The sequence below is a fragment of the Neofelis nebulosa genome, chromosome 7 (assembly GCF_028018385.1).
Source record: "Neofelis nebulosa isolate mNeoNeb1 chromosome 7, mNeoNeb1.pri, whole genome shotgun sequence".
NCBI lineage: Eukaryota > Metazoa > Chordata > Mammalia > Carnivora > Felidae > Neofelis > Neofelis nebulosa.
Window position 1 is genome coordinate 60,583,000 of NC_080788.1, and position 26,802 is coordinate 60,609,801.

Sequence of the window (26,802 nt, forward strand, 5' to 3'; positions counted from 1 at the left end):
TTTTTTACTTTCAAAATTGCCCCTATCATTAGGTTTTATATTCAGGATTCTTTTTTTTTTTTTCGTTTTTAGAACAAGAAATTGTTATAACTGGAAGGAAGTTAAAAGAGTTATGGGTTCGTTCTCTTCTTTCTAAAGTCATAGCTAGTTAATAATTGAGGTGGAACTAGAACCTAGGTCTGCTGATTCTGAACTCTATGCTTTTTACTCCTGTAAGACTATGTAATATAGTTTCTATGAATCTGACAAATTATGGCAAAGAACTATCTGATCTAATATCTTGTATTGTTGAATATTTTTAAAAATTGTTTTGTATCTAAATACTGTTACTGACCTAGGCTAAGAAAGCATTTGGGCCTATAAATTGTTTTAATATGGTTGCTTAGGAGTATTTTGTAATTATCTTAGCACTTGAATGCAAAAGAAGCTTCTAAAACATTGGGATATTAGTTGTATCATTTTAACATGAATTCTTGCTCCATGAATTCTTGCTTACATCATTAACTGCCCGGGCCAGCTCTTTTTTATAGTAGACACTGTGATAGTAAAAACTTACTTTACTAATCTTTTGTCTAGATTGTTGAAAATACTATTAAGTTGTTTTCTGCTTCAAGATTTTAGTTTTTGAGCCAAACAACTAAAAACAGTGAAGACAGTGGTTGGACTGTTAGAAAATTAGTCTGAAGTAAAATAAATCATTCAGAAGAGCATTGCTAGACAAGAGAAAAAATTATTCTGTACTTAAAGTACAGTTGTTTAATTGCTAAAGTTTAAGAGAGACTAATTTAAATGAGAATAGCCTAAAAAGTTAATGGTTCTTTAGTTTGGAAAGACAAAATGAAAGATACGAATTGGTTGAGTCCCAGATTTGTTCGTTAGATTCCTGTATAGTAAAGTTAGAAGGGTAACTTTTGTTTTTGTTAATAGCTTTATTGATTAAAAAAGAGTATACGTGCTTAGTTGTAAAAGTTCGAACAGTACAGGGAAGAGGAGAGAGGGAGTTGGGAGAGAAAAGGAGAGAATCACTGATAAGTGCCTTTATATATAGATAACTTGGAGACATGAGACGTCTTCAGACATGTGTTTATGAAAACCTCTTGAAATTTGAAAAAGCAAATTTAGAAAGATGGTACTTGGAAACCAAGCCTTATTCAATATATAATATGATTTTGATAGGTTGATTATAGGAAAAATTGTGACAAGTTCAATAAGTCTTTAATTAAATCCATAAGAGGTAGTCTATGATGGGTTAATAATGATCAGGGAAGCTAGGTATGTTTTGTGCTCTAGCTCTAACCTCTACCGTCTTACTTTATGAATATCCTCCTAATTAGATGTTAATGTCAGAGGCAGACTTGTAGGGTAAAGTGTTTATGCATGAAGTTATCTAGTATAGAAATTCTCATATTTTTAAGTAGGTGGCTTTTAATCAGTTGTAAGAAATAACTGGTTCTTCTTTTGAGCACAAAAGAAGATTAAATGGGATATAGATTGTAACAAAAAGTTAGAAGTAAGGGACACCTTCCTGACTTTAAAGGTTTTTTAAATATTGCTTTGGACTAATGACTTTCCTAAAGTCCTTAGTAATAAAGACAAACACCCCACTCAGCTGGTTTGGTGATTGATACTAAGTTTCCTTTTGTTCATTGCTTTCTTCATAGGTTGGTATGCTGGCAAACAATAGGATAGCCCGTGATAATCTGGGATTGCAGGAAGGGATTTGATAAATTAAACAATATGTGTGATAAGTGTCAGAGAAAGAATTAAATATGTGGAAAATTCCAGTATTAAAGGGTGAAATATTATTTTGCAGGATGGTGATAACTTGATTAGTGGTGTCTTTCATGTGAGTTGAACAAAAGCAGAGAAATGGGAAAGCATTTGGAGGACATTGAATAGAGGCTTTCTGAATATGAATAATTAAAGACTAGAAATATAGGCTGCTACTAGTTAATTGAATGCTGATTAAAGAGTTAGGAATTTATTTTCTAGTGGAAACCTTGGCATTTTGACAGGAGGCTAACATATTCTAATGTTTTATAGGAATGTTGCTTTGGTTGTGGTGTACAGAAAAAATTGGGGGTTGGGGAAGAGGGTAGACTTCTGGCAGAGAAAATAATTGATAGGCTGTTGTAATAATCCAGGAATGAATCATTGAAGGACCAGATAAGGAGTGCAGTGTTGCTTATAAAAGTAGATTCATTTTTCTGTTTGGTTGTAGTAATGCAGCTGGGTCAGTGGTGTACAAATAATTGTTCTTGAGTATTATGTAGTACTGTGCAAAGGAAACCCTGTTATGGGGAAATAATGTTCAGTAATTAATGCTTGCATATTACATTTGCATGTTATGGTATGATATAAAAGGAAGTACTTAAAGATTTCATATATAGATTTGTTGCATCCACAGACTCCTGAAACAGAATGCTACGGGCACCAGTGACAGTCACAACAAAGTTTATTACAATGAGAGGCAAGGCCGACCTATCGGGACCAACACTCTTGATAAGAGTGCGGCCCCGAACAGCCGGGGGACAGAGTTTTTATCACATCGTTTTATCATCACCTGGGAACAGAACAAAGAACTTTAGACTTTCTGCCTCTAAGTTGCAACCAGTGGATCTTCTTGACCCTGCCTCTGATGCTCTTTTCTTTGAACTTTTGTTTCCTTAATTGGTGAAGCTTAATTTACAAGGGTATGAGGCGTAGTTTACCTGAGCAAAGCAAGGCTGTTATCTCTTAACCTTCAGTGTCAACACAAAGCTGTTATTTTTCAAGCTAAGCATTAGCTCTACACTACAATTTAACCCTTACAGATTTTCTTTCTTAAGTTTATTTTTGGAAGAGAGAAAGAGAGAGGGTGCGTGTGCACACGAGCAGAGGAGAGGCAGAGAGAGAGAGAGAGGGGGAGAGGGAGAATCCCCAGTAGGCTCCACGCCAACAGCACAGAGCCCCACGTGGGGCTTGATCCCACTGACCATGAGGTCATGACCTGAGCTGAAATCAAGAGTCAGATGCTTACCGACTGAGCCACCCGGGCACCCCCACATAGATTTTCAAAAGTCTGCTTGGTCAGTCATAATAGGAGGGATGGTTCCTGTCAAGAGAGCAGTGCAGTGCAGGTGATTGTTCCAGGAACCAAAATTCTGTAAAATATATCTTTGCGATGTTTGATATTTTGTGAGATACTTTTTTACTTTTTAGTTTTTGTATCTCTTCTAAGTTCTTCTTTATTAACTTAAAGGACTTGCTTTTTAAGTAATTGCCAGAGAAAGAATCCTTATATACCTGACCCATTTCTCTTTTCTATTACTATGGTGGAATTCTTTGCCATATAAGATGCGAATCTGATAGTCTTTCTCATGCTCTTTACAGTTCCTTTAGCTGAGCATATATACTTTTCACCCTTTATTTCTTTTTTTCTTTTATGTATATTTATTTTGAGAGAGAGAGAGAGACAAGAGTGGGAGCCAGGGAGGGGCAGAGAGAGAGAGGGAGACCCAGAATCCAAAGCAGGCTCCAGGCTCCGAGCTGTCAGCACAGAGCCGGACGCTGGGCTCGAACCCACAAGCCGTGAGATCATGACCTGAGCCCACTGAGCCACCCAGGCGCCCCTCACCCTTTATTTCTAAAGTTTATTTCATTTTCTCTCTTCATCCCTTCAGGTTACTAATTCATTTTCTCTCACATGTAGATGTAAGAGATGTTTTTTGTTGCTTTGTGACTGAAGAAAAAAGTATCAAAGTGCTTCATATGAAAGATAATAAAAGGTAGAAGTGGAGTGGAAAAAGATGAAAAGAGAAAAGTGTGGTATTGTGAGAAATTAACTTGGTTTTCATCCAGTGCCTGACACAGAGCTCCAAAAATCCTTGTAATTTCCTAAGTGCTAGGAATATCTTTTGCTATTCATAACAAACCCTTTCAGACACCTCTGAGTTTATGCTAATGAAGTGATTTAGGGTGGAATCCCTACATAGCCTCAGGACCCAGGCTGTTCTCTGTGAAGACCAAGTGAATAGAGGGTTGAAACTTTCAGCCCACCCACCCTCCTGCTGGAAGGAAGGGCTGGAGATTAAAGCTCAATGAAATTGCTTGAGCAACAAGATTTAATAAGGTTCTGCCCAAAGTTGTAATGAGCCAGAGCTAGGTATCTCATCCCAGTTGCACGGGGACTGAAGCTCCTGCTATCAGAACCCTTCTGGACCTTACCCTGTGTACTGCTTCATTTGGCTGTTCATCTGTGTCCTTTATAATAAATTGGTAAGTGAGAGTGAGTGTTTCTCCGAGTATTGTGAGCAGCTCTTGTAAGTTAGTCAAACCTGAGGGAGGAGGTTGTGGGATCCTCAAAGTATAGCCATTTGGTGAGAAACACAGATAACAACAGGGCCTTGTGATTGCTGTCTGAAGTGGGGGCAGTCTTGTGGTACTGATGCCATCTCCAGGTAGATTTCTGTGTCAAAAGTGAGTGATACCAGTCATTTGCTGCTGAGAATGGATAATTGCTTGGTGGTGTTGGGATACACATTCGGCAAAATGCTTGTGAAGGAGTAGAGTCTGGGTATGCCAGATTATAGGTATTTTGAGCCATCACAGTTAAAGTAAGTACAAATTTTCAGATGTTAGGTTGAAGAGGAGCAGTCTAGCAGTTCTTTTTTTTTTTTCTCTCCCAAACCTAGTCACTTTATTAAAAGAGATAAACAAGAAATCAGAAAATGTGATTTTTTTTTAAAAAATGTTTATTTTGTGAGAGTGTGTGTGTGTGTGTGTGTGTGTGTGTGTGTGTGTGTACAGAAGCTGCGGAGTGGCAGAGATTGGGGAAAAGAGAGAATCCCAAGCAGGCTCCGTGCTGTCAGTGCAGAGCCTGACAAAGATCATGACCTATGCCAAAACCAAGAGTTGGACGCTTAACCGACTGAGCCACCCAGGTGCCCCCAGAAAATGTCATTTTGGCAGTTTGCTAATTCTGATTAGTAAAAACTTTGGAACCAAGACCTAGTTAAAAATAAAGGTTTATATTTTGACAAGTTGTTATGTTTATATTAATTTATTGATGACTAACCAAAATGGGTGCACTGGGAATGCTCATATATGTGGGATTTACTATTGTGCAGACATTTACATATGAATATTAGTATTATGGCCTAGAAGGAATGTGGTCAGTTCATGTTCCTTTTGAACTCATGTTCTTCAGGGCCTCTAAACTTTGGGCTTCCTCCATTTTGTCTGTTTTCTGGTTGTCTGCTGTCTGTTTTCTGGTGTCAGACCTATTGTTGGCTGTAACCAGAGCACAGAAAATAATAGGAAATTGGTTGGGAGGCCTGGTGAGGCGGGTTGGGAATGTGGCTGATTTGGGGAGCAAGGGAAAAGAATAATTGAAATACTTCTTGCAGTTCTTCTCACTTTTACTTTTATTTTCTTCTTATACTTCTGTTTTGGTTTCTTTCTTTCTTTATTATTATTATTATTATTATTATTTTTACTCCCTCTAGAAACTCCATTTCATTTCACGTTGCCTAAGGAAGGTGATATTATCCCACCATTGACTGGTGCAACTCCACCTCTTATTGGTCACCTGAAACTGGAGCCCAAGAGACACAGTACTCCTATTGGTGAGCGACTAAAATGTAATAATATTTAAAGCAGAATTTCTGAGATACCATTCTTTATGCAAGTGATTCTTTTAGATTTGAGGAGTTGGGCCTGCCTGGTAAGGTTGGTTTTGTCTTAGAGAATAAGCTGTGATGTTTGATTCCATGAATTTGCTCCTAGAAGATAATGAGTGGTAATGAGAAGAAAGAAAGGGTGGGAGGAAGGAAGGAAGAGAATACACAGATTTTATTCTCTTACTTGCAGGACAATAGAATCTGAGTGCGAAGTAATGATACAGAGCTATTTTTATAAGGAAGGGACAGCAAATAGGGTAGAAGTACTGTTTATTCAGTACCCCGGCTATCAGTCTGCTACTTGACAGGGCAGGGAAACTTAGATCCTCCTTCCCTGAAACAGCCAGCAGTCTTCTGCATTAACCTATTTGTTTTCTCTAGTCAGTGCTGGGAGGTAACAGTCATGCCGTCTGGAGTCTCCTGCTACCTATGCCTGATGCTGGCAGATGTGGGTTGGCTGAGGGCTCATGCAGCATCCTTTGTCCAGATGCAGAAGTGGAACTGAATCCTGTTGCTCCTCTTAAGACCAGGTGTCAATACTAGTGCGTAGTTGTTGATACTGTGACAGGATCTATCCTAGGAAACCCCCCTTCAATCCTGCACAGCTGTGGAGCCAAACAGGCAAATTGGTGACCTCAAATTGTAGTTTTTCATGTTTGTATTTTAGTGTTTTTCCTTTCTTCCTCCTGCCTCCCTCTTTCAGGTATTAGCAACTATCCAGAAAGCACCATAGTAACCAGTGATGTCATGTCTGAAAGCATGGTGGAGACCAATGATCCGATACTTGGGAATGAAAAAGGAAATCCTGGGGCTGCCCCAGAAGTGGATGATAAATTGTGTCTAAGAATGAAACTCGTCACTCCTGAGACTGAGACGAGTGAAGAGTCTTTGCAGTTTAGTTTGGAAAGTAAGTTTTATTTTATGTCAATCTTGGGTGATTAGTAGCTGCAGATCATATGAGAAGTATTAGTTATCTTTCTCCTAGTTACAATGATTAATACTTTTATAATTGTATTTCCAAAGTCTTAAGTCTCACAGACTTAAGTCTTTGCTTTCAGCTGGGCACTGTCATGTTACTGAAGATGCTTCATTTTATAATCTCTGGTGCTGCTTGTTTCTCTGTTTTAAACCTGCATATATAAAGTAATTGGTTTTAATGTTCAGAAACAGTTCAGAGGAGGGTAGAAAATACAGGATTGTGGATTCACACTCTAGGCTTGATTGACTATTTCTCCATTACTTGCATGTTAATGGGTATGGCTAGAATACAGAGAAGGTACAAACAAGGGAGGTTGCAAAGATCCAGATTTGGAAAGGCCTTTTACATGATGCTGAGACACTGAAGAATTGTAGGCAAGAGAGGGGCGCCTGGGTGGCGTAGTCGGTTAAGCGTCCAACTTCAGCCAGGTCACGATCTCGCGGTCCGTGAGTTCGAGCCCCGCGTCAGGCTCTGGGCTGATGACTCGGAGCCTGGAGCCTGTTTCCGATTCTGTGTCTCCCTCTCTCTCTGCCCCTCCCCTGTTCATGCTCTGTCTCTCTCTGTCCCAAAAAAAAAAAAAGAAAGAATTGTAGGCAAGAGAATAATATCAGATTAGCTTTTTTAAAAGTATCAGTTGAGTATTAAAAACTTCATGCCTTTGTGCTTTATTCCTTGCCTTGCCTTCCCATTTCCTAGTCTCCTGCCTGGAAAACTCAGACTTTGTTTAACCAGGAAGTAAGGTTATTAGTAGTGGAGATGGAGATGAGAGGATCAGTCAGAGAGGTGAATAGTAGAATTGAGAGAACCTTGGGACCGGTTGAATATGGAAGTTAGAGGGACGGGGGAAAAATACAGAATGAATCTACATCTGAATTTAGTTTTCATGATAGCACTCCAAAGTAGATATCCTTATTTCCAGAAACAGAGGTTTTAAAGTTATATGCCTAAAGTCACAATAATTGCTAAGAGATAATGTTAGAGTTTCAGTCAGATCTGTCTGACAAAAAAGTTTGTAATTTTTCCACTAGGTAGTTTGTAAATGCTGTTCAATGGAGTTAGAACAGGAAGAAGTCTTATAAAAGAGATGGGAAAGGAAGCTTATGGGGAGGAGAATTACAAGAAGATAATGTCAGATGCAAAAGTGAATGTCTAATAAGGTATATCTGAAAATGTACATTGGATTTGGCCGTTAGGATCCATTTGGTGACTCTAGCAAGAACTGTTCCAGTGTGGTGCTTTGGGTGGGAGCTATACTGAAGTTAATTGAGGAGTGATGGGAAGAAGAGGCAGCAAACATATTCTACTTTTGAGAAGTTTATATGAGAAAGGAAAACATATGCCACATTAGAGAGATTTAGGATTGGAGATTTTTTTCATTTTTATGCCTAAGCATAGAGAGGCCTAAGCATTTTATAGGCTGAGAGAGTGTCTCCAAAAGAGAGATGGGTTAAAAATGAGGGAATAGGGGAAACAGTTAATGGATCAAAACCCTGAGGGAGTTGGGAGAGGAAGCTTTCAAAAGACTAGCAGAATGGGTGGACTTGAATAAGAAGGGCCTCTCATTCTCTGGAGACCAAAGAAATTTTAGCTAATATGCTTTGAGTACTTATGATATTCCAGGCATTTTACATGTATAGCTCATTGAATCTCACAACAAACCTGTGAAGTAAGTCCTGTTACTATCCTCATTTTATAGGTGAAGAAACTGAGGCACAGGAAGATGGAGTGCTTTTCCTAGAGTCAAGCAGCTAGTAAATGGGGTAGCCTGAATTTAAAGTGGTTTTTTTGTTTAATATTTTTTAATGTTTATTTTTGAGAGAGAGAGAGAGAGAGAGAGAGAGAGAATGGGAGCATGAGTGGGGGAGAGGCAGTGAGGGAGACATCAAATCTGAAGCAGGCTCCAGGCTCCGAGCTGTCAGCACAGAGCCCGACGCAGGACTCGAACCCATGAACTGCGAGACCATGCATGACTTGAGCCAAGGTCAGACACTTAACTGACTGAGCCACCCAGGCACCCCAACTAAGAATCCAGGGGTGCACCTGGCTGGCTCAGTTGGAAGACCATGCGACTCTTGATCTGAGGGTTGTGAGTTTGAGCCCCATGTTGGGTGTAGAGATTACTGAAAAAAATAAACTTAAAAAAAGTAGTTTTAAGAACCAGCAGTCTGGGTCTGAATTATAGTGCTCTTCTACTTTTTCCGTGCTTATTAATTTGAATAATAGAACCTCAGTAGAAATTAAAGTATTACATGTTTCCATTTTTATTCTCTCTGAAATCACGTGGGGCTTATCAAGAGAGTATATGGTAGCCTTGAATCTTTAGATTTGAAGTTAAAATTGGGAAGACCTTAAGTGGAGCTAACATAATGGACGGTATTACTACCTTTCCTGATAGTAGGAGTACCCTATCTGGCGGTCACTGGACTCAGAGTTTTACTCATTTCATCTGCACAACAAACCTGTGAGGTTGGTTCTGGTTTATCTCTATCTTATAGATGAGGAAAGTGACTCAGAAGATGGGGTTTACTCCAAGTTGGACTACTAATGCTGGAGCCAGGGCCTGTTTCATAGCCAGGGCTCTAACCACTAAACTTCGGCCACCTTGATGGACTGTTAAGAAGATTATGTTGAGTCATGAATATTTTAGAAATGTTTAAAAATATGTGTTATCTTCTCTAAGGCTGGAATAAATTGCTAAAGGAACACATTTTAATCCCTTGGCATTAGTGACACTGCTTTGAGAATATGGGATTCTTTTCAGTGTTGCTCTTAATTCTTTGCTACAGATTCTTTCTTGAAAATAAGTTTTGTTTTTCAGATATTTGTCCCAAAGGCACTTTGGGAAGAACTTGAGTACCTTCTGTGTATGGGTTCTCTTAAAACTGTGCACTGTTTAAAAGAAACAAAAACAACCAAACTGTACACTATTGAAAATTTGTATCAGTTGAAAACATTTTCTTGTATAATTTATTTTACTAAAGTTTTTTTCTTTATTAAAGTTTCGTATTTTTTTACTATGTAAATTTTTTACATCCTGTATGAGAAGAGAGATGAATTGGTTGAGGAGAAGTTTTAATTTTCATTTTTACATGCTAGTGTTGAGTAATTCATTGTATTTCTGGACAAACTGATTAGTCTTCTGTAGGAAATTTGAAAGAAAATTGGTGCAAGTGAGGAAAAACTTGTACTGTTTAAGTGTAAGTCTTTTTATGTTCACTTATTATTCTTACTCCTTTTTGTTACTTGTTGCAATTATTAGAGCAGGTTTTCAGAGGAGGTGTTTAGGTGTGATACTAACTGAATTGTTTCTTTCTCTTTTCTCCTTTTGCTTTTGTTTTTATTCAGAGCCTGCAATTGGTGAAAGAAAAAATGGATCTACTGCAGTTGCTGAGGCTGTTGCCAGGTAACCTGAGCTGGTTGCTATTTAGAGGAGTTTAATATACAAAGCCACTCTGTTAATAAGAGGAAGATGATGTATCAATAAAGGAAAAATCTTAAAATGAAACTCAGCATAAAGGATTTAGCCATGTATTGAATCTAACAGTAGGCTGTCTTATTAATACTTTCAGCTTTTGCTATACTTAGAACTAAGGTATTTAAAGGTGTTTCCCTTTCTCTCTTTTGTTCATGTGAGTATACCCTTTTCTTTGTTTCTTTTGAGGAGACTGAGATTATTGCTGCTGTTGGTAAGGCAATAAAGGGTTTAAAGAAAAACAGCCTTAGACCTTGTTCCTTCAAGGATTCCTGACTCCGCCGCAACCTCAGGCCATTTTCTCTTCTGCCTGCCAAATTAACTGTTGTGTTGAACTGTTATTTTTGCTTTGTCATGAATGCTGTAATGCTTTGGGGATGTGTTTGACCCCATCCTGAGGCTTTAGTGGTAAGCTTTGCCATCTGGTGGCTGTGAGAGTAGAATTGTTTCATTGGTTCATGGCATGAGTCATCCAGTGTGAACGTACTAGTGGCAGTTGGTGAAGTATAGGTGAGGATTCTTAAATCAGGCTTGGCAGGTACAGTAAATAGGTATAGCAGGCTAGGTGCAAAAGCACAAGGTATTAAGGATTATGGCCAACTGAATGTGTGTCCTGTTTGAACACGTGCCCCTGTTCAGCTCCAGCCCGTTATTACCATGCCAGAAGGAAAACTTAGTTTTGTCAGATGCTGTTGGTTATAGTTCTCTGTCCATCTTATTTCCTGTGAATCTTCTTTAAGAGTTTTTTTATTGTGCTAATTGGAAACAAGTATGAAGAATGGCATTTTGACATAAGGTGTGGGGTTTGGGACGCAGAGCAAGGATTTTATTCCTTCTGTGCCGAAAAAAGGTAATCTCCAGAGGTACTTTTCCTTTCGAAACTAACACAGTATGTTGCTTTAACTTGTTATCTTAGTCCCCAGAAGACCATGTCTTTGTTTAGCTGTGTCTGTGAAGCACAACAAGATCCTGAGGCTCGAAATCGGGATCCTCCCTCTGCACCCATCAAGTGAGCATTATTTTCATAGCCTCTTTTGAGCTGTATTTATTTGCAAAACGGTTGGTTCCAAAATCTAGAATGTATTGCTACCATTTTGTGAACTTGAGCTTACATTTTTACCTGATGGACTGTGATATATTCTAGACAGATTTATAAGTGAGATGTCAAGAGAAGTTTTATTTAATATTTTATAAAGTTTTTTGTCTTGATCTTCTTGTTCTGTCAATTTGAAATGATTCAGTCTTCATAAATTTATGAACCTATATCATTCTGTATTTTTAAGATTATTTTTTCTTAGTTTTAGAAATGTTTATTTTTTAACAAGACTTTTTATTTTTCTTCAGTTTCCCATAGGGCAAAACTGAGATGTTCAACACTCCAAATTTAAAGTTTGTCATACTTGATGGAATTAAGATTTGGAATTATGGAATTATGGATGGAATTATGATTTCTTTACTCCATAATCTTTTAGAACAGCTCTAAAACAAAAAAAAAAGTAATAAAATTGAGTTACAAAGTATTTTTTCTCAATTAAAAAATTTTTTTTGACGTGTATTTATTTTTGAGAGACAGAGCATGTGCGGGGGAGGGGCAGAGAGAGAGGGAGACACAGAATCTGAAGCAGGCTCCAGGCTCTGAGCTGTCAGCACAGAGCTTGATGCATGGCTCGAACCCACGAACTGTGAGGTCATGACCTGAGCTGATGTCGGATGCTTAACCGACTGAGCCACCCAGGCACCTCTTTTTCTTTATTTAAATAATGAGAGTATCTTATTTGATATGTACAATTCTTGTATTTAGTATAGGGAAATAAGTAATGGCAATGGAAATAAACTTGTATTTTCATTATGACGTTTAGTGATTTTTGTAGTTAGAGAATATGATAATATTTTGTCAGCAGGTATATTCCTAATAGTGTTATTTGCAGCATAATTTTTATAGTCTTTATTAACATAAATATTGAAAAGAAACATATCAGTGCTTTTAGTGGCATTCTGATAATTAAATGTGAGCTTGTTGGTATTCTTGAGATTCACATAGCCCAGGTCATATCCTTTATTGTATCAAGAAGCTTATTAGGTGAAACGCTACTTTGTGTGATTCAAAAGTGATACAGTAATGGCCTCGCAATTACTAAATTTACTGAGGCATTCTACTGCCTTCCCATTGTACTAGAATATCTTAGGCCAAAGTGCTGGTGATTTTGTTTAATCTTAGTAGAACACAGGCCTGAGAATCCAGCTGGATTTTATTTCAGTTGCTCCACAGACAGACCTACACTCAGAATATAAAGGTTAGAAGTTTAAGTATGGAGGTTTATTCTTCCCTTTTTCACTTTGGGTTAATTTTACTTGGACTTTTCCTGCTAAAATTTGCTTTCTTACCATCAGTTTCCAAATCTGGCATATAGTGACCAAGGTAGGGTTATGTAGCTGGAACAAATGAATAAAGAGAGGTGTGGCCCTTCTTAGAGTTGACTGGATTTCTCTTGTCTTCTAAAGCTCTTTTCTAGTGCTAAAGATTCCTTCTTTATTGTTTATTGGGACATTAACATACATCTTTACAGTAGGTATTTCTCAGTTTTATTTATGTTTGAGGATTTATGAACTTGGTAAGAGTGGAGCAACACTTTCCTGCAGTATGTGTTGCAATTAAGGCTTTGCCTTTTACCTGCTGTTCTGTATATATGTATGAAAATATATGAATGTGGGGGGAAATGACTGTGATTCTAATGTCACTCATTTGACTGAGGCTAACATGAGAATGATAAGTACCAAAATCATAGGATATTCATACCTGCTACTTGATAGGAATCTGCTGAATATTGCTAGTGTTGAAATGAGACTTCTTTGGTCTTTAGAGAGAAGAGAGTTGTTCTGATTAACTCTTTGGGGAAATAAAGCAACTTAATACTTGTCAATTAAGATTTAAAAAAGTGTTGGGGCACCTGAGTGTCTCAGTCAGTTAAGTATCCGACTTAAGCTCAGGTCACTATCTCCCAGCCAGTGAGTTGGAGCCCCGCATTGGGCTCTCTGCTGACAGCTCAGAGCCTAGAGCCTGCTTCAGATTCTGTCTCACCCCCACCGCACCCCCCGCCCCTCCTCCACTCACTCTCTCTCGCCTTCAAAAATAAATAAACATTTTTTTTTAAAGTCCAAAATAAAACAAAACTTTGCTTTGGAAGTGAAATTCTATTCAGAGGTTCTACCCTAAATAAACAGCTTCTGTAAAATGTGGTAGGCTTGTTTAAGGGTGGGAAACAATGGTAATTGAATTCTTCAAATGGCTAATCCTGTTCTTGTAGCTTTTGACTAACTTTCATTGCTCAGCTGTTAATATGTTAGCTGTCTAAAAGAGTCACACATGAGTATTAAGTTCGTAGAAAACATGAAGTCTTAATTGCTTTGTTTTACACAACTAGTATTGATTGAACATCTGCTGTGTACCTAGCCCTGAGTGGAGTACTTTTTATATATGGTTAATTACAACCTCATCACAGTAAGTGTTACTCTTGGTGGTCTTATTCTTGCCTTATCTGTATTGTATTATATATATCCTTATTCACTTGAAGTTCCTGAAAGGACTCAAGCTATGACTGCCAAATTTTTACCAGGCTCTCTTTGGCTAGAACTCTATTCTAAAAATCTCTTTAATCTCCTGTTCTGGTAAACTGATGTAAATAAGATAGAAATCTCAGAAACTTCTCCTTTTGTCTTTCTACTCAAGATCCGGGGTAGAGCATTTCTTAAAGAGGTCTTCATGTTTCCTTTTTTCAGCCTACCCATGTCAGCTCAGTTCTTAAGGGGTGAGAGCTTCTCCCAGATTGGAGACAGCTTTCTCTGTCTCAGTGGTAACTAGTCTTTCTCTGGGCAAAGAATACAGCAATATATGACATGGTTTCTAGATCCTTGGTCATCCTGAATGTTATCTTCTGTGGGTTTATGCCTTATAAAATAGGATACTCCAAACTGAAACAGATCCAGTTGTGGTCTTACTGTGGTCAGTTCAGAATGGATTCCTTTTATCTTTATTCTGGCTACTATGCATTTAACGGACCCTAAAATGTGTTAGTTTCTTGTGTTTTGTTTGTAGTGCACTGATTCATCGAATTTGTAATTTACCAAAAAGTTAAAAGTTTATACGCATTTTCTACATGAATTTGCTACTTATACAATTAGTTTACTTCATCTGAGAGTAGATTTTTGCAGCTACTCAATGGAGAGAATATCAATAAATGTCCAGAGTACATTAAGCACTTACTGTATATTAAGCCCTGTTAGATGTTTTAAGTAGAGATGAGTAAATAAGACACGATTTTTTTTTAAGTTTATTTAGAGAGAGTTGGGGAGGCAGCAAGAGAGAGGGAGATAGAGATTCTTCAGTCTGTCAGTGGAGAGCCTGATGCAGGGCTCGAACTCACAAACCACAAGATCATGGCCTGAGCTGAAATCGAGTCGGTTGCTCAACTGACTGATCCACCCAGGTGCTCCTAAGACATGAATTTCAAGTTTCTATGTATGTTACCTGCTCACTTGGAGTTAATCTGGGCCTTTTTGTTCTGGTTAGACATTTAAGAAAGCCCCTAGGCTCCTCAGGACTTCATAGTATCTGTTTTATAGGAGACATTAATCAAATGGTTGTGGGATAAATAAATAAATCCCTGGTGTAGCCAAATGAAAAGAAGTAGGCTATATCTTGAGAACTTTCTTAGAGGAATCAAGTCATTCTGAATTGTTAGTTGTAAGATATGCCAGTTTAGCTGGCAAAGCTCGAACCTCACCTATAACTCTATCCTGTATAGATGAAGTTTCTTTTCCTAAAATTTTTGCTTGTTGTTGGCGGGTGGAGGTGAAGAAAAGAATCTAAAATGCTAGCAGTCATTTAAGGAATGTTAGAACCAATAAAAACCAAATGAGACATGTTGACCTAATTGATCTCTTATGAAGTAGATCCCTAAACAGCCTTCATTGACTATGACTTCAGTAATGACTTTAAATTTTTTTGTTTACCTTATTTTCCTGTGTCAAGTTTCAGAGTTCATAGCTAGTGATGGGAATAAATTTTATGACTATTGTATCATCATGGTGATAGAGTCCTATGTACCATTATTTTCTCAAGAGTGAAATTACATTGAGAAAGGTGATATGCTGGGTCGCCGTATTTTCTCCCTTTCCCACATTTTTCATATTGTCAAATTATGGTTCCCTTGCTAGTACACACACAAACTCACACTTGTTTACTTGACATGGTTTCTTTATATGGTTGATTTTCAGAGGGAACTCGCTCAGTTTTCCAAGTATTCAAGATGAAGAAGGAAAGGAAAGATTGGAAGGTGACCAAAGGACCAGGCAGAGTCAACAGCCCATGCAGCCCAGTTGTCCTGTCAAAGACCCTCCATCTCCTGCCCCTCGGCAGGTGGCTACACAGGGGTCATCCAGTCCTCAAGGGGAAGCATTGAAGACAGATGTGCTAGAAGGCCAGAAAGAAGGACGAAATACCAATCAGGAAAAACCTAGTAATGCCTTGATTGAAAGGCCCAGCCAAAATAACATAGGAATCCAGACCATAGAGCATTCTCTGTGGGTCCCAGAAACTGTTTCAGCAGCAACTCAGACTGTAAAGAATGTGTGTGAACAGGGGACCAGTACGGTGGACCAGAACTCTGGAAAACAAGATGCCATGGTTCAGACTGACAGGGGGAGTGGTGAGAAACCAGTCAGTGCTCCTGGGGATGATACAGAGTCGCTCCATAGCCAGGTGAGAGAACGTCTAGGGTATCTCAGGGGCCCTGTTTTGACTTTATGGATTCCCAGAGAATTTAAGTTGTGATACTTCTACCTAATGATAATTCTTAACACTTTGATGCAGACCAGTCATTAAAAACAATTTTTCCAAGATAGAGAGATAGGGTCGTGAAAATTATGGGTAGCTGTATCCAATAGATAGTCTCTTATGGAAAATGAAATAGTGCTAGAGTTTATCAAGTAGGTCTTTACTGGATGAAAAAGTCAAAAAATATAGACTGGGCCCTGATATATTCTTCTACATTTAATCTTTTTCTTCTGCTGTCAGTTTGCATCCTCCCATAAAAGCATTGGAGCTAATTGCTTCTCTCCCAAGTCTGTTTCACCAAAGTTCCCAGGAACTAAAGGAGTAGGAAGCAGAGGAGAAGAGATAGAAGAAACATGAAGGATAGTGTAGCACAGTATTGGAAACCAAGAACAGTAAGAGAAATAGAGGAAGGGGGTGTCCTCAGGCAGTGAGGACTGCACAGGCTGCAGCTAGACGTAACGGGAGGAAAAGGATCAGGGGTGGTGGAAGTGAGGCTGGAGGAGCAACAGGTTCTTGGGAATAGAGTAAGGGAGTAGGTAGTAGTAACAATCGAGTTAAGAGGTGGTGGTAGAAGTGTACGTGTTAAGAAATAAGAGGAAGTTCAATTTCGTCAGGTGGCAGTGGGTTCCATGGTAGGGAAATTTTGGAAATTACTAATAGCGGTTAAACTGCCTTTTCAGTTGCTGTGATAGATCGTCTTCACTTGGAATCTGCCTAGGAAAGCTTCATTAGTGATGTGCATCTCATTCTAATTTTCCAACTTGTTTGTTTTATAAAAATAAAATAATATAGTTCCTCTTTATTGAACACCTACAGTGTATCAGCATTGTGCTCAAGACAACCCATGAGGTTGGTATTATTATTCCCATTTCACAGGTAAAGAAATCAAGCTGAAGAGAGGTTAAGTAACTTGCCCAAGATTTTGCCATCAGTAGGTGGCAGAACTGGAATTTGAACTCAGCATATCTGACTTCAGAATCGGTATTCTTTTCATTATGCTATGTTGCTTTTCTATTTAATAATCATGGCCTGTGTAGTCTTGTTCTGTTTATCCATGCCTCTCCAGGAACTCCAGAAATTCTGTTTATGTTATTAGCCTTTTTGATAACATGGTCTCTGAGACCTAAGACTTTATCAGTTTGTACAGATTGAAAATAGAATAGCCTTTTGAATATAGGGGTTATAGTAGATCAGACCCTATTTTGCACTTGTTTTTACCCTTAAAGTGTTGGCATTCTGCTATAAATAACTTCTCTGCCTTTATAAAAAGAATTAAACTTGATCCTAAAGATAGCAATCTCGTTGAAGCCACTAGATTATATTTTCCTTACTTAACATTTTTCCTCTGTAAAGTAGGGAAATAATCCCTGCTCCTTTCTCATGTTGATGAAAGCAGGAACCAGTGAGCCAGAGCAGTTAGGCCTAGGCTTTGGAGTCAGACCACTTTATCTGGTATATGTGAGGATTAAATTAGATAAAGTTTTCCACACTGGATCTGGCACATAGTAAATGTTCAATATATATTGGCTGCTGCTGCTGCTACCTACTGATTATTATTATTTTAAATACTGCTGTTACCACCAACAAAGCCACTGCTGATACTGTACTACTGTTGTGTCATATGGAGTGAAATAACTTTTTAAAGAGCTAGTTGCTCCTGTTAAGAAAGGTGCTAGAAAAATCTAGGTGAATAGGTACAGTTTGACTTGGGAAAGATGAAAAGTTCTGGAGGTGGATATGGTGATGTTTGCACAACAATGTGAATGTACTTAAGGTCACAAACTGTCTACTTAAAAATGGCTAAAATGGTAAATTTCATGTTACGTGTTTTATACTACAATGAAAAAACAGAGATGGGGTGGGTGCGGTAACAGAAAATATAGATTGGTGTGCTGTCTTTTGAAGAATGGTTGGAAAATGAGGAATGCTTTCTGGAGGTTTTCCAGGTGTCAGTGCTTTTGTATCCCTTGCATTCTGGGTAGGACTGAGGCCAGTGGGGAGAAAAGCATAGGCAGCCTACCTTTGACATTGCTTAAAGTTTGACGTCTCTATCCAGTGGGCCTGGAGCTAGGCTTTTAATGAAGGAAAGTATGGTTTTGTTTTCATTTTCTTATCTTCCTTTTATGATGACAAGATCTTCAAGTTATTTATCTTTACAGAGACCTCTTTTCAGAAGACTATTTGAAGAGAGAGTAAGCATAGATTTCTTTTTATCTGCCCCCTTTTCCTTCTTTCGTTTCTTATTCTATCAGTCATATTTAAGTGTCTGTCTTGAAATGATCATTTGTCTGGCTGTTGTGGTGGAAAAATACAGGAAGACTTCTTGAGAAGCCTGAATACAAGGAGTGCTTTATGTATCCCTGAAACCTTTTAGACATCTGTGATCCCGGACCTGCCTGTGTGTGAGGGCAGGAGGTCCAGCTGTCATGGTTCTGATGCAGGGGCACCCTGATGATTGAGATGTGACAGACCAGTGCTCTGGCCATTCATTAGCCAGAATTATATATATAGAAGTATTTTAAGGAATTAGTGGATCTAAGTTTCCATGCTTTTTATTTATATTTATTCACATAATTTACATTTCCATTTTAGTGGATATTTTACCCCCAAGATGGAGTTGGAGTGGGAATTATTCAGGTAAATTATTGAAAGCTTTAGGTAAATTACTATCACTACCACATTGGTCAGTGAAAACCCAGGATCATCATCATTACAGTGATATATATAGTTCTTTTCAAAGACTTGAATACCTTGACACTGCTGAAAGAAAAAATCAGTCTGCTATGGGGAAATAAGGTGGGAGAAAAAAAAGTGTGCATTTTCTCCTCAGAATTACCGGTGGGGTTGAGGGGAGGGCGTGGATGCTGTTAAATGTGGTATATGTGTTATGAGAAAACATATGGATAGCAGTTGTCATGTAAACAAAAATGCAGGGCTTATTTAAGCTATTTATTTAAGCTATTACATTAATCCTTTATGATACAAGTAAATACAGAATCCTTTTACTAGGCACTAGCTTGGCTCTTAAGTTACAATCTGTTATTTGGAAGAGATTAAATATTCCGTATTTAATCCTGAGAAGAATCTGTGTATCTTGTTCTAGGCATAAAGAAACTATAGTTCTGATTTACTAAAGCAGGAAAAACACACTGCACTGAGATTAACAGATACTCTTGTTTTTATATAAAGTTTTAAAAATATGCCTTCCTTCCTTTTTTTAAAGAGATGTGGCAAGTATAAGTTTATATACTGATTGATAAGTCAGCCTCAAAATCAGAAGGATTATAATGTAAATGTACTTTTGTGGGGGGGAGGTCAGAGTTTCACTTAAATATCCTAGGTATAAGTGCTAGATGTTACAATTTTGATTGAGACAGAAATAGGTCATTTTAAGTGATAACTGATACAAACTCTTCCTAGCCTCTGGCTATATAGCTGGTCCATCCCTCTTCTTATCTATAGGTAAATAAAAAAATAAAGCAACTGGAAAATTCCATCACACTAGATTCATGGAACCTCTGAACACTGCTTATCATGAAGCAGTTGATTTTTGATTCTGCCACTTTGCAGTGATACCTATGCTTGTGTTCTATTTATTCTGCCACAGGGAGAGGAAGAGTTTGATATGCCTCAGCCTCCACATGGCCATGTCTTGCATCGCCACATGAGGACAATCCGTGAGGTTCGCACACTTGTCACCCGTGTCATCACAGATGTGTATTATGTGGATGGAACAGAAGTAGAAAGAAAAGTAACTGAGGTAATGCATACTTAGGTCTATGTGGCAAATTTCTTTTGGTAGAAAAAATTCCCTGGCTCTCCACTTCCACCCCTTCCCGCCTTTCTTGTGCAACTAGCTTCTTTGTTTTCCTTCATCTTGTGAGAAAGATTTAAGAATCTGGTAAGAGAGGAGAGTCTTGAATTCTGTGTTTTTCCCAACCACGAGTTTACTGTTTAACCTCTGGCCACTTATTTAACCAGTCCCATCATGGTTTCTGTTTTGTAAAGAACAGATTGATAAATCTCTGTTAGGTTATAACTACATTTTATCTATTATTTTTAATTCTTGGAAACTAAAGAGGTTTAGAACTCCTTGCTTTGCTCCATGTTTTCTCACTTGTTGTCACGTTTGCTCATTGTGTCCTTTCTTGGTCTCCATCCATGTGTGGTTATAGACCTGTTTGTAGGAGATGCACCTTTATATCTTAGTAGGATTCATTATGGACTCATTCCCAGTGTTGGAAAATATCAGCATTTATTCACTGTTAGATTGGACGGCATCATATGCTGACTGTTTACATCTCAATACTGGCTGGCTGAAATCAGATTTTCAAGAATTAAATATGTGGCACTATCTTGGTACATATGTTAATTTCTGGGAACCCATTTTATTAATTGATGAGAGGCACAGGTACTTCCTTCCTTCCTTAGCCCTTGTTGCCATACTTAGGCACATCTTTAAAAATTTGCCAGATAGCCATACAGGAAGTTGAGACCAGGGAGAATTAAACTCTGATATATATATATATATAGTCTTATTAAATGGAACACATTATTGCGGTTGTTCACTAATGGGCCATTGTGGCCCTCATGTCAGAAAGCATTTGACTTTAGTTTGAGAAATTTTCTTGTGTACTTTATTGTACACCAAAATCCCAGATGTTAATTCATCTTCAATTTTTATGTTTGTGGAATTTTTTCAATATTGCTACTATTTTAGAAAAATTAGGAGATTAGCAACTTTAGAAAAACAGTTTGATTTCATGAACAGTTTTTGTAACTCTTGTAGTTTAAAATGTTATATATGTTACTGTATTATTTGATGTGGTGCTCTCAAAAGTATATTTCTGGAAACAGGCCTTTTAGATACTCTGAGGGGGTAAAAAGTTCCATGGTAATAAGTTTGAGAAATACCAAATGTGTGAAACTTCCTGTTTCCCATGGAAATTCACAGTGCCTATTATGTTAAAGGGTCTAAGAAGTCCTTTATTAAAGATGTCTGTTTTATTGTTTAACATAGAAGTTACCAAACTTGACAACTGAACTTTATTACTTATTTATTTTTTTACATTTATTTATTTTTGAGAGACTGAGGACAAGTGGGAGAGGGGCAGAGAGAGGATGAGACATAGAATCTGAAGCAGGCTCCAGGCTCTGAGCTGTCAGCACAGAGCCCGACACGGGGCTCGAACTCACAAACTGAGATCATGACCTGAGCCAAAGTCAGATGCTTAACTGACCTAGCCACCCAGGCACCCCATCAACTGAACATTTTTTAAGATAATACTTATTATACCCCTTTGGAATATAGTTTGGGAAATATTACCATAATTAAATACAGTGATAATAGCAACTAACGTTTCTGTAGTACTAACTATATGTAAGGCACTACTGTACGGACTTTAGTGATGGAACTTCTTTAATCCTCACAACTAAGCTGTGGGTTAGATACTGTTATCACATTTCTCACATGAAGAAACTGAGGATTAAGTTAAGTTAAAATAACTCGCATAAGGTTACATAGCTAATAAACAGAGGAACTGGAACTAATTCCAGGCAGTCTAGATCCAGAGCCTTTATTCCTAACCACTACATGATGCTGCTTCTCAAGAGCGAAGTGATGTGTGCAAGAAGGAAGATGCATATGGTAGTTCACATGGGATGAAACTCCTCTGAAGGGAATTTTGCTAGTTTGTCTGGATGAGGTCCAAAAAGCATTTGTGTTGGACCCTGAAGGTTTTAGATGTTGGGAGATAAGGGGAAAAGGCATTCCATACAGAAGGTCTGGTGAGTAAAGGCACAGAGACAGAAAGTAAAGAGCACACAGGTATGAAACGTTTAGTTTAGTTTTTAGTCTTTTGACCTCAGAAGACTCTAGGAACACCTTCCCTCATAGCTTGTATTCTTTGCTTATTATCTTTTTTTGTTGTTGTTGTTAACGTTTATTTATTTTTGAGACAGAGAGAGACAGAGCATGAACAGGGGAGGAGCAGAGAGAGAGGGAGACACAGAATGGGAAGCAGGCTCCAGGCTCTGAGCCATCAGCCCAGAGCCCGACGCGGGGCTCGAACTCACGGACCGCGAGATTGTGACCTGGCTGAAGTCGGACGCTTAACCGACTGAGCCACCCAGGCGCCCCTGTTTGCTTATTATCTTTTAGAAGTTTTATTAATTTATTTACCTGCAACTTTTTTTTTTTTTTTTTTACTATGTTCCTAGCACGGTGGCAGGCCCTGGAACTAAGAAGATAAAAAGACACTGTCCCTGTTTTCTAGGAGCTTATATAGACATGCAACAAATCCAGAACTTGTTGGTTGCTGTTGTAGAGGGTGGCAAGATGTGTTAGAAAGAGGAGACTGAGCCTACCAGCTTACCTGAAGGTGGCTAAAAGACCTCACAGAAGATGTAGCTCCCAGAAGTGTGGCAGATAACACTGAGGCATGGGGAAGAAGGACATCATAGGCAGAATGAAAAGTTATGTAGACAGCGTGGCATGCTTAATGAATATTTAGAAGCTCAATATGACACAAACAGTAGGGTAGCGAATGGTAGGAAAGGATGCTGTTGAGTTTGGTAAAGGCCCAAAGTATGAGGGCTTTGTATACCACAGAAAAGAATTTAGATTTTTATCTTTGGTGTGATAGATGCTTTTAAAGAATTTTGGAGAAAAGAGTGACATGCTCAGATTTGCATGTTGGGAAGTTCGGATTGGCAGTGGTTTAACAGTGGACTGGTGTGGGTTGAGGCATAGTTCAGACAAGAGGTAATGAGTGTTGCATTAGGACAGTGGCAGTAGGGGTTGAGAGGAGAGACAGATGCATTAAGTACATAGAAGGTGAAATTGATAGACTGGTGAATTCCTAAATGTGGGGATACAGGGAGAGGGAGGGATTTAACATGGTACGTGGGCTTTTTCCTGTGCAGTGAGATAGAGAGTGGTACCATATGCTGAGACAGAGAATGTAAATAGGACACTGATTTGAGAGAGATTATTCAGTAAATACTTACTGAGGGTCTCTTATGGCATGCACTGTGCTGGATTTGGAGGATATACCCAGGAAAGAAGATGGTTACAATTTCTGTCTTAATAGGGTCTCTGTAGTCTAGCGTATAAGACACACAGGAAGATAAGTAAGCAAATACGTTAAAAAGATGACAACAGGCCACCTTCGAGCCTGGATCTGTCATTACAATAGTGATGGCTTTGACTGTAGGACAGTTGCAAAGGCAGTTGTAGCTGGCTTCTCTTCCTGGGGCATATTCTCCAACAGAGACACAGCCTGGAATCCCAGCCTTTTAGGCTGGCCATGCCCCTACACATTTGCTATATTCAAGTGAAGGGATTGACTTCAGTTCTGGGCTCACAACACCTCCTTTAGTCAAAGGATCTCAGTAGATAGACTTGAATCTGGCTAGAGCAGGCAAGTTGGTGATAGGAGACAGAGATATGAGAAAGTCATGTTTATCACTGATATTTTTTGGAGGTGGTACACTTTCTGGTAATGACCCTGAGGATAGATGGCTGAGGCAGAGAAAATGGTTAATGGTGGTAATTATATCAGGAACTTGAGAGTTGCTGGATGGGTCATCTGATGGATGTAAGCCACAGAGAATAGTGACAGAAATAGGGACGGGGAGAAAAGGGAGGCTGTGAGCCAGAGGTTAAGGTTTTCATCCATGAGAGTGAGTGGGTGGGAGGATGTTGGTGAGTAACGGAAGGGGAGAGCAAAGTTTAACAAAATGGCAAATAGTGGTTTAGTAGGAGCGAGAGGTGGGAGATAGAAATGGTCTGTTGATGGCAATAGGGAGCAAAGTTGCCTCTTACCTCCAAAGTCTTTTTTTAAAAATTTAATTTATTTCATTTATTTTAGAGAAAGAGCCCATGAGTGGGGGAGAGGGGCAGAATGGGGGAGAGGGAGAGAATCTTAAGCAGACTCCACACTCAATGTGGAGTGAGGCACAATCCCACGACCCTGGAATTGTGACCTGAGCTGAAATAAGAGTTGGGCGCTAAATCAACTGAGCCACGCAGGCATCTCATATCTCCAAACTCTTGAATTGGGGTTTGGTGGAGGAAAAAAACCAGTCTCTGATAGAGCTATAGGGATTGTGAGATGCACCGGTCATATCCAGGATTTATTCGTTGAAGGCAAGGAAATGGAGAGAGGATGACACTGCGTTTTGGTTGGGTTAAATTTCAGTGTCCTTAGTATATCCAAAGGGAAGGGTTTTTTAGTTATTCGTGAGTTTGGAGCTGAGTCATTCTTATATTGTTGGTAGATAGGTAGGGATGAGTCTGGTGAGATTGTCCAGGGAAAGCACGGAAGAGTAAGAAAAGGAAGAACAGAGTCCTGCACAATACTGTGTCTAAGGGAACAGATGAAGAAAGAGGAACCTGAAAACAAGCACATATCGATGTAGCCCTTAAAGAGGTGGAATGAGAAAAAAAAAAAAAAAGAGGTGGAATGAAAGTAAAAGTGACTTTGTAGATTCCAAAGGAGGAGATATTTTCAAGAAGGGAGTGGTTAAAATTAATAATTTAGGGGATACCTGGTTGACTCAGTCAGTTAATTGTCTGACTTCGGCTTTGGTCACGATCTGATGGTTCATGGGTTTGAGCCCCATGTTAGGTTCTGTGCTGACAGTTTAGAGCCTGGAGCCTGCTTCGGATTCTGTGTCTCCCTCTCTCTCTGCCCCTCCCCTGCTCATACTCTGTCTCTCTCTCATAAATAAACATTTAAAAAATAATAATCATTTAATTATCTTACAGCATTATTTGAGTGTGTGTGCATTGCATACTGTCTGCCCAGAGAAGCTATAAACTCTGAGGGGAGGGTCTTACACTTCTCCATATCTTCTCTGTTGATATGCATGGTGATGCATGAATAGTCTAGAACAGGAAAGCAGGTGTGCTGTAATTTCTCAATCCTGTGTCCAGAGAGGACATTGTTGATTGGCCCCAGAACCTTTTCCCATAAGCCTGGGAATTAGCTTCCAAAGGCTGTTTAAAACTGAGCTCCAGTTAACCACTTACCAATCCATCAAAGTGAGCATGGGAGATAAAGTCAGTTTGATATTCCTGTCTTCTATAGATACTGCAACCTTGTACATTTTGATTATTACCTGTTTTTCATTTTTATAAACAGTGATACTATTTTTAGCCTATTTTTGCCTATAATTTTCTATTTCCTGTATCATTTATTGAAAAGTAATGTAAAATAACCTGATTTCAAAAAACATGTCATGCTACCCACTGCTGATGAAATACCCAGAATGGCTCCTAACCATTTGTTTTCCTTATCTAACCTTCTTTCCTCCTTACCTCTCTTCTCCCAGACAGAAAATGTCTGGGTTACAATTCTTGCTGTCTTCCCAGTAGGCAAAGGTTGTGAACTTGTCCAATAAAGAGATAACTTAGCTCATAATAGAGATCTCTTTGTTTCCAATCCAGTGCAACCTTTATTTATATTTTATTGGGATATAATATATTCCCTGTAGAATGCTCAGGTCTTAAATGTTCAGTGGCTCTCAACGATTAATTGTGTGTAACCACTGCTTAGAATAAGATCCAGAACATTTCCATTAATCCAGAAAGTCTCCTCCTGATGCCCACCTTTCTGAATTGAAATTTCTTGCCATCTCTAGGATTTTTTAGCCACCACATTAGCATGATGTTGTTGTGGCTTCTTTTAGCTTTTGTATCCATTTCTTCCTTGCAGGAGACTGAAGAGCCAATTGTAGAGTGTCAGGAATGTGAAACCGAAGTTTCCCCTTCACAGACGGGGGGCTCCTCAGGTGACCTGGGGGATATCAGCTCCTTCTCCTCCAAGGCATCCAGCTTACACCGCACGTCAAGTGGGACGAGTCTCTCAGCCATGCACAGCAGTGGCAGCTCAGGGAGAGGAGCCGGACCACTCAAAGGGAAAACCAGCGGGACAGAACCCGCAGATTTTGCCTTGCCCAGCTCCCGAGGAGGCCCAGGAAAACTGAGGTGCAGACAGGGTCTCCAGAGAGAGAGAGAGCTACAGCAGGGGCAGGGTTGCTGACATTTTAATATCACAGGAAAAGGGGAGTAATGGGAAATCCCCCCCCCCCCCCCCCATCCTCCAACTAGGAAAATTCAAATATTCTTCCTCCCCTTTTGTTCCTCTCCTGTTTGGGTTTGCATGGGAGAAAGGGTGGAGCCCTTTGAGAACTAGACTCCTAAGAAAATGTAGAAAAACAGGTGAGGGGACTTTGAGAATGCTGGCACATGCTGCTGCCACCCCCATTTTCTGTAGCCTGTAGTGTTTTGACTGGGAGTGCAAAAAGTTTAGGGTGGTCACCTCAACCTGATACATCCCTAGCTTTTTGTTATCCTCTGCAGGTGTCTAGAGCCTGTAGTAGAAGAGAAGGCAGGGAAGAAATGGGTGTGCTATTTTTGAGGGCAACAGTAGGAAGCTTTGTCAGGAGGGAGTAGACTTCCATAGAGGAGGATGTCCTTTACTCGTTATCCTACACTCCTACTCCCTGGCTGATATTTTGGTGGTGGGTGTGCAGGCCAGCTTCCTGCTGTGTTGGAGGTCTAATACATGTTGGCCTGGCATGTGGTTTAAGGGCCACGGGGAGACTTTGTGGAGAAAGGATCCAGTAGCAGGTGCTGTCAGACTAACCTGTCTTCATTCTCTAGTCCTAGAAAAGGGGTCAGTCAGACAGGGGCGCCAGTGTGTGAGGAGGATGGTGATGCAGGCCTTGGCATCAGACAGGGAGGGAAGGCTCCAGTCACGCCTCGTGGGCGCGGGCGAAGGGGCCGCCCGCCTTCTCGGACCACTGGAACCAGGTACCCGGGTAGTGTGAGATACACTTAGTCTATGACTTA

At 39.3% G+C, this 26,802-nt stretch overlaps 1 protein-coding gene across 9 annotated transcripts in view; it reads left to right on the forward strand.

The window, feature by feature from the left end:
• Positions 1-26,802, forward strand: part of TP53BP1 (tumor protein p53 binding protein 1) — a 97,387-nt gene that overhangs the window by 58,240 nt on the left and 12,345 nt on the right. For 6 of the 9 annotated variants that reach the window (XR_009264189.1, XR_009264188.1, XM_058737955.1 and 3 more), the window contains 8 exons: positions 5,487-5,606; positions 6,364-6,567; positions 9,985-10,042; positions 11,028-11,120; positions 15,386-15,869; positions 19,552-19,704; positions 25,664-25,935; positions 26,614-26,763. Coding sequence is in view for 7 of the 9 variants with exons in the window: in XM_058737955.1 (XP_058593938.1) it covers positions 5,487-5,606; positions 6,364-6,567; positions 9,985-10,042; positions 11,028-11,120; positions 15,386-15,869; positions 19,552-19,704; positions 25,664-25,935; positions 26,614-26,763 (1,534 nt within the window). In the remaining 2 variants the exon portion in view is untranslated. Of the gene's footprint in view, positions 1-5,486; positions 5,607-6,091; positions 6,191-6,363; positions 6,568-9,984; positions 10,043-11,027; positions 11,121-15,385; positions 15,870-19,551; positions 19,705-25,663; positions 25,936-26,613; positions 26,764-26,802 lie in introns of those variants that run through there. The other 3 variants (XM_058737961.1, XM_058737959.1, XM_058737957.1) reach the window with 3 other exon arrangements.